At 63.0% G+C, this 7,321-nt stretch overlaps 2 protein-coding genes across 3 annotated transcripts in view; both read right to left on the bottom strand.

Annotated features, from left to right (window-relative positions):
• ENGASE (endo-beta-N-acetylglucosaminidase) overlaps nt 1-1,715 on the bottom strand; it is a 4,675-nt gene extending 2,960 nt beyond the window's left edge. The window contains exons 1-5 of the mRNA XM_027667532.1: nt 1,609-1,715; nt 1,190-1,266; nt 853-1,054; nt 414-562; nt 167-324 (exon numbers count right to left, since the gene is read on the bottom strand). Coding sequence (XP_027523333.1) covers nt 167-324; nt 414-562; nt 853-1,054; nt 1,190-1,266; nt 1,609-1,715 — 693 coding nt within the window. The remainder of the gene's footprint in view (nt 1-166; nt 325-413; nt 563-852; nt 1,055-1,189; nt 1,267-1,608) is intronic.
• Nucleotides 1,716-2,805: 1,090 nt separating this feature from the next.
• Nucleotides 2,806-6,049, bottom strand: C1QTNF1 (C1q and TNF related 1). Of its 2 annotated transcripts, none has more exons than XM_027667569.1 (4): nt 5,145-6,049; nt 4,746-4,919; nt 4,502-4,629; nt 2,806-4,158 (listed from the first exon to the last, which is right to left on the bottom strand). In XM_027667569.1, exons 2-4 carry the CDS (start codon nt 4,883-4,885, stop codon nt 3,608-3,610), a joined length of 819 nt encoding a protein of 272 aa, XP_027523370.1. In that variant the 5' UTR covers nt 4,886-4,919; nt 5,145-6,049; the 3' UTR covers nt 2,806-3,607. The 2 variants fall into 2 exon arrangements, with proteins under 2 accessions (XP_027523370.1, XP_027523369.1); XM_027667568.1 differs by having other exon boundaries at nt 4,746-4,899.
• Between the last annotated feature and the right edge of the window lie 1,272 nt (nt 6,050-7,321).

Raw genomic sequence — 7,321 nt, 5'->3', positions numbered from 1 at the left:
GGAGGTGAGCAGGGGGAAGGCAGGGAGGTGAGCAGGGGGAAGGCAGGAAAGTGAGCAGGGGGAAGGCAGGGAGGTGAGCAGGGGGGAGGCAGGAAAGTGAGCAGGGGGGAGGCAGGGAGGTGAGCAGGGGGAAGGCAGGAAAGTGAGCAGGGCCACCATGACTTACGCTCAGCGTGTTCTCGATGTTGACCAGCCAGCCATCGAAGCAGTAGTGCTGGGCGATGCGGGCCAGCTGCTCGGCCACGGCACCGAACGCCTCCTCCCCGCCAGCCAGGAACGCCTCACACATCTTCTCCCCGTCCGTCCACTCCGTGATGAACGTGCCTGGGGTGACGGCAAGGGCAGCATCAGCCACATGCCCCGGTGAACCCACTGCACGCCTGGGGTTGCCCCAGGCTCAGCCCTGCCCTCACCCAGCACAGGGACGCCGTTCCGGTGTGCCGCGTTGGTCCAGACCACGGGCGGGATGGTGACAGTGTGGTGACTGAAGTAGACAAAGATGTCGATGTAGCGCCAATGGTAGAAGACGTAGGGGTTGCGTGTGGCTGAGCCCTGGATGAACCTGCAGAGAGAAAAGAGGGTTGGGCAGTGTAGGAAGGACGCTGGCAGATGCTGCAGGGCTGGGTAGGAGCCTGACTCATACCTGAGAGCTGTGCACAGCTGTGGCACTGACCCAGCCCTGAACATCCCAGTCCAAGCAAGGTTGCTGAGCACTGGCACCAAAAGCCAAATGCCCCATCCCTGCCCACCTCTGGCTGAGCCGGACGGAAACACATCATCCAGAAACAGAAGTGGTTTGGGGGTTGAGCCATCAAGCCCCGCTACTGCATCTCCCCTCCACCCAGCACGTACCTGTCCTCCAGGTACCCGCCACGCATGTCATGGCACACCAGCGTCCGGGGCCTCCTGCTGTGGAGTGGGGGCTGGCGCTTGGCCAGAGGCACGGCTGAGATGTTGAAGTCGTCGTTGCTGTTGGGCTGCCAGGCCAGCAGCTCTTCCAGGCCAGACAAGAAGAAGCTGATGGGTTCTGTCGTCTTTGTGTCGAAGTACCTCGCTGGGGGCGGTGGGGAGACGGGACAGGGTCAGCAGAGAGCACTGCCTGCGCAGCTCGCCACCGGCACTGGCACCAGACTGTCCTCATCCCGGCAGGGCCCCAGCGGTGCAGCGGGCCCCTCTCACGGTGCCTCACCTGGCAGGGGTTGCGGGCGGTCGCTGATGGTGTCGTGCAGGACGGTGGTTCCCCGGGTCTCCGCCGCCGGCTGGAAGCTGCCCCGGGATGGGGGTGAGTGCCGGGCCGGACCAGCACCGCGGTCAGCACCCTCCGGGGCCCCGCGAGCCCGGGCACCGGTCCTCATCCCGGTCCCGATCTCTATCCCAGTCCCAATCCCCATTCTGGTCCTGGTCCTGAACCCCATTCCGCTCCTAGTCCCGGTCCCCACCCCGGCTCCGATTCCCATCCCGGTCCCGATCCCCACCCCGGTGCCCATCCTAGTCCTGGTCCCGATTCCCATCCTGGTCCCCGTCCCGGCCCCGGTCTGGGTCCCGGTCTTGATCACAGCACCGGTCCCGGTCCCGGTCCCGACCGCAGCCCCGGCCCCCGCCATCCACCTCCGCCGCCGCCGCCCGGCCCGCTCCGCCTCCGCCGGCTCCTCTGCCCCGGAGTCGGTTCCCGTCCTCTTCCCACGCCGCCCGGGCCCCTCCGGCGCCTCCGCCATGGCGCTGCTGCCGCCGCCGCTGCCGCACTGACGGCGGCGCCGCCGCCACCGGGCCCGGCTTTGCCGGGGGCGCGGCCCCGGAGCTCCGCCCGCGCCGACCCCGCACCGCCCCCGGCACCCCCGCGAGTCACGGGGCGGGACGTGTCCTGGGATGCACCGCGAGTCCCGGAATAGGGACGTGTCTCCCGCGATGGGACATGTATGCTGGGATAGGACGTGTGTCCTGGGATGGGATACATGTCCTGGGATGGAACCACATGTCTCTGGGTGGACTTTTTGCTCTGGGATGGGACATGCGACCTGGGATGGCACAAGTGTGCTGGGATGAGGGGCCATGTGTCCCAGGATGGGGATGTGTCTCCCAGGATGAGACATCTGTACTGGGACCGGGCTGTGTGTCCTGAGATAGAACATGTGTCCCAGGATAGGATCTGTGTGCTGGGATGCAACCTATGTCCCATAGCAGACCCTGCTATGCAGACTGGGACGGAGATGGTAGCTGGTCCTGAGGGGCTGCCAGGAGGCTTTAGCCCTGCCATGGGACTGGGCTGGGGCCCTGCTGCCCACACCACACAGGCACAGCACTGGATGCCCTGACCAGCCTCACCTGGACATCCTCCATCCCCCACCCTCCCACCTGTGGTACCAGGGCTCTATTTGAGTTCAGCCTGAGCCCCCACTCCTCTCTCTGATGTGCTTGAGGTGCTGGTCTCCAGCTGCAGCCCTGATCAGCCCAACCATGGACCTGCCCTTCCAGATCCTGACCCCAGCCTCACCTCAGACCTGTCTCCTCTCTGTGGCTGTGCTGGATGACCCAGACTCTTGGCAACCCTCCCCAGCCTACCCTGTTCCCAGGCTGACAGTTCTGTCAGTCTGCTCAGCTCCCAGCCCTCAGGACACAGCCGATCCCGTGTAGACCCAGCACAGGACCCCTGTCTCTCTGGGGACAGTCTGCCCTTCCCTCTCCACTCCCAGCCCAACAGCGCTGTACCAGCCCACAGCTCTCAGGAAGCCCCAGCACTCCAGAAGCAGAAACCTGTTGTGAGCCCTTTGGAGCCTCCATACACACAAAGCAAGAGGACACTGAGGATGTGAGCAAGGCTGGAAACGTGGGGTGTTTAATGTAGCATGAGCTGTACAGGGAGGTCAGAATGCTGCCCCACACCACTGTGGCATCTACACAAACAAGAAGCCTGGCCAGCAGATAATCTAACGGAAGAGGAAGTGGCTGAGGCCAAAGGTTCTGTCAGAGCTGCCGGTGGGGAGCCAGCCCCTCCCCAGCAGAGGCTGTGGCGAGCAGTGACGGGACCTGCAGAGGGAACTGATGCAATCCATTCCCACCAAGGGTACCCAGCCCCATACTGCGACGCCCGCCCCACTGGCCCCCAGCTCTGCAGAAGGAAAGGGGGCCCTTAGTGGTTCATTGCCTTTCCTGATGGTGCTGAGCACCTTCTGCCCATCTGAGGCAGGGAGCACAGCATGGTGCATGGAGGAGGAACACGGTGCACGTGTCTGTGCTGGCTTGCACCAGGACACCAGCAGTCATGCTGTTCCCCTGGTGCCAGCTCAGCCAGTGCCACAGTGCCCAGCAAACCCGGCTATGGAGCAGGTGGGGGGGGGCGTGGAAGGAACTCCCTGCCCACCCCAGGTGAGCAGCTGCTTCCCAGTCACAAATGTGGCAGAGGTTGGAAATGGCTCCAACTCCTCCAGGTGCATCTGATCGGTCTCAAGAAGCTGGAGTGGGGGAATTCACACACTGAGGCAGGTGCTGAGGGTAGTGGTAGAAGGGTGGGTGGCTAACAGCATAATGGGGGTGGCATGCCCAGGATGAGAGGGCACAGGGGCTCCTTGGCCACCCAGCCTGGTGCAGAAGGAGTTTGGGGGGCTGGTGTTCAGGGGTCTCCACTGTACTTGATGAGGTGGCCACTGAAGGTGATGTAAGTGTCATACTCATCACTGAAGACTGCGTTCTCACGCTCGCCCTTGTAGAGCCGCACCCAGACCTCGTCCTGCTCCCGCAGCTCCAGCATGACACTCTGGCTCTGCATGATGCTGCGGTCACTCACCTGGGCATAGAGGATCACTACCTCTGCCCCGTTGTGCATGATGTGCAGGTACGTCTCCTTCTGGTTCCAGGTGTGCACATTGAGGCTGAAGTAGTAGATCCCAGGGACGTAGCAGTAAAACTTGCCCGTGAACATGTTGAAGTGGCTGTAGAGGTTGACAAACTCCGTGTCGAAGATGAGGGTCTGGTAGTAGTCATTGCTGTGCAGGGGTTTCTTGCGGCCCACCGAGAAGGCGGCATAGTGGCTCTTGCAGCGCTCCCCCGGGGCGCCCATGCTGCCCTTCTGTCCTTTGGGCCCTGCGTGGCCCCTGCTGCCGGCCACCCCCGTCTTGCCAAACTTGCCCTGGATGCCACGCTCGCCACGGTCCCCCTTCTCCCCTGGGCAGAGCAGGAGGGAGAGTTGGACTGTCAGGTGGGGGCCAGCACTGAACCCACACCCTGAAAGCCTGTCTGCCTTACAGAGAAGGATGGAGGGAGCAGGGATGCCCCAGTCCTGCCCTGCCCCCCTCCCCTGATGCTGCTGCCCAGAGGCCACCAGAGCAGTGGCTGCTCGCACCCTGGTGTGGCTCCTGCCCTCTGCTCATGCAGGGCACTGGACCACAGGTACCACCCCAGCTTCTTACTCCCAGTCTGTGCAAGAGCTGGCACTGGGAACCCAGTGTGGCACTGGTTGTGGGGCAACAGATTCTGGCACACAGAGTGGGGTCCTACCAGCCCTCACCTTTCAGGATGGTCATGTTGATCTGAGGCAGAGGCTGGTACTGGTCGGGCGGGGGGCAGCAGCGGACACAGCGGGGCCGTGGGGGCAGCCCCTCCTGGGCACCATCAGCCTTCTGCTCCTGTGTGGCCCTGGCAAGGCAGAAAGCAAAGCCCAACAGGGAGCTACGGAGGGGGCGGGGGCCCTCACGGCACCAAGGCTGCCTTGGCCCCCACTTTGCAGTGCCCTGGCCCTGGGGTCCCCTCACCTGGCAGCTTGGTGCCGGGCTGGGGCCTCTTCAGCATCTGTCCACCACTGCTGGTCGGGACTGGGTCCAGTCTGGCTCCCCACAGGGCAGGACAGCAGCAGGCAGAGCAGCAGGACACTGTGCACCCACAGCCCCTCCATGCCTTGGCAGTGCTCTGTGAGGTGCCAGGGACAGCTGAGGGGGACAGGAGTGTGGAAATGCCCAGCCCAGCACTGTCCTGGGCAGGACCTGTGCACTGCACAGTCCTAGGCTTCTGGCTGGACTGTGGGACACAGTGTCACCCCAGTGAGCACTTGGGGAGACCCACATTGGGGCAGTGTGGAGGCTCTGGGCTCACCAACATGTGGGCCAGGACCATGAAGTCTCCCAAGTCCTGGCACACGCAGCAGAGGGGATTACCTGGAGAGCTGAGGGTGGAGCAGAGCAGCAGGCTCTGGATGACCAGCCAAATCCTGGGCTGAGTGCTGCTGCTCCTGCTCAGCCTGGCTTCAGCTGCCTCCCATGAATGCCCAAGAGCAGCAATTTAGGGTGTCAGCACCTGAAAAATTACAGGCAGCTCCAGCTGCCATGAGGCAAATGTCAGGGTGCAGCCCTGCCTGTTTTGCGGACTCCAGCCCTGTCTGGGGAGCATATCTGCATCCCCACTCCTGCAAGGATGCAGCACAGGATGCACAGGCTCTGCAGGGGGCTCCTGTGCCCCAGGGGCTGCTAGCCAAAAGGTTTGCAAGGGCACAAGAACCACTTCTCCAGAGACATGGATGTGGGCTGGCAGCCCCAGCTCAGAGCTGGCTGCCACAGGGAGAAACCTTCCCGGGAGACCACATCCTATGTGGGGCCAAAACAAATATTTGCAGTGGTGGTGGCACCGTGGCCCAGCCCGGGCCCTCCGTGGCCCTTCCCTGCCTTATCGCAGCCATATCTGCTGGAGACGTGGGGCCGGGCACGCAGCACCTTGTCCTTTGGCCCCGAGGCGCCAGGCCCCGAGCCTTGGCCAAACAGGCGTGTGGCACTGCCCAGTGCTCGGCATCCCGCGGCAGCAGGGTCTGAGGTGGTGCTGGGCTGGGATGGGGTTGGCTGCTCCCCAGTCTCCTGTCTTAGCCAGGCACCTCCCTGGGTTGGGACTGGGTGCGGCCTTTGCTGTTCCCCCCTCCCAAGCGGCCTCCCCTGGCACCACCCAGCCATGCTCCACAGCTCTGAGGGATCCCAGAGCACCGGCCCAAGGGGCAAAGGGCCTGCACAGCCCTGCCCTGCCCTATGTCCTGGGGGTGGGCGAGGCCAGGAAGGATTTTTGGGGCAGAATCCTGTTGTTTTGGTGAATGCCTGTTCTTGGGTGGCTGTTACTCTTGTTCCCAGGCGGGGGGTCGGGGGACTGTGTGTGCTCCCACAGCGGGTGCGGAGGGCGTTCGAGACCAGGGCGGATGACTGGATCATGAGTCACTGGAACCGGGAAGGGGCGAAGGGATAGGGAAAAGCTCCAAAGGGTTTTTCCTACTGTTTGCACCCTCTGCTTAGCACCTGGCCCCTTTGCACAGTTCCCAGGCCCCTCTGTCCCAGCATCTCTTACCCCATTATCTTGGCCTATGTCTTGGTGCTGCCATGTGTGGGGAGAGGCAGGGCCGTGGGCACTCAGCTCCAAGGCAGGGGAGAGGCAGATTCATGGATAGAAGCATGGAGAAGGCCAAGTAGGGGCTCATGAGCAGGTATCACCCAGCTTGGCCCTGGCTCTGCTCACCCTGCCTGGCCTTGAGCCGCTGAGCATGGCATGGAGCATGCCAGGAGTTTGGAAAGCCTGTGGATTTCCCTCAGCTCTGAGACCATGAAACCAGACATTCCCCCAGGACCCAGAGCAGGCTCAGCCCTGGGGAAAACACAGTGTCACAGGGAGCTGCTCCATGAGGAGAAACTCTTCACCAGGAAGCACCAGACAGTGCTTCCCAGGCTGTTGGGAATGGAGGCAAGCATGTGGCACACACAGGGCACGTGGGGCTCTCTGGGCCCCCAGCACAGCCCCCCTGTACCCCACAGGTGTGCCGGGTGGGAGGTGCTCACGTGCGTGTGGGCACACACAGCCCTGCCGAGGGACGCGGTTTTTCCTGTCAGGGTTGGATGCTCTCCAGGAACGGTTGGAGATTTAAACTCAGTGGCTGCGGAAGCCTTGGGACTGCAAGTCAAAACATCCCAAAATACATTCCAGGCAGAGATAAAGACCAGGATGAAACAGAACAAACCCTGAGGGAGGAACAAGGGGCTCAGGGTGGCATGTAGGTGGCAGGACCTGCACCCCCTGCTTGTCCCTCCACTCAGGGTGGTGGATACAGACTTCCCTGCTCCACAGCAGCTGGAGCTGGGTTGCCTCTGGGGTCGTGCTGGTGGGACAGGACCCCCACATTCTGCTGCAGCAGCTGGAATAGTTGCAGAGCCCTTTTTTCCCCCCTGAAGCAGTGCAGACCCGGCAGGCAGCAGTGTGGGGGCTGCACGGGGTGGTTGCAGCCTTCCAGCTCCTGCAGCACCAGTAAGATGTTGTGCAGGGGACCCCAACAGCCAATGTGTCCCCTACAGAAATGCTGGGGGGGGGG

Source organism: Corapipo altera, unplaced genomic scaffold, assembly GCF_003945725.1.
Source record: "Corapipo altera isolate COAL_440 unplaced genomic scaffold, ASM394572v1 305, whole genome shotgun sequence".
NCBI classification, from domain to species: domain Eukaryota; kingdom Metazoa; phylum Chordata; class Aves; order Passeriformes; family Pipridae; genus Corapipo; species Corapipo altera.
This window is presented reverse-complemented; position numbering and strand designations above follow the sequence as displayed.

What these genes read in the sequence shown, in the direction of transcription:
- C1QTNF1 (XM_027667569.1), bottom strand. Translation starts at nt 4,885, where the DNA reads ATGGAGGGGCTGTGGGTGCACAGTGTCCTGCTGCTCTGCCTGCTGCTG. An exon ending in GCCCGGCACCAAGCTGCCAG is followed by an intron (nt 4,630 to 4,745) that starts GTGAGGGGACCC and finishes CTGCCTTGCCAG; the next exon opens with GGCCACACAGGAGCAGAAGG. An exon ending in CAACATGACCATCCTGAAAG is followed by an intron (nt 4,159 to 4,501) that starts GTGAGGGCTGGT and finishes TGCTCTGCCCAG; the next exon opens with GGGAGAAGGGGGACCGTGGC.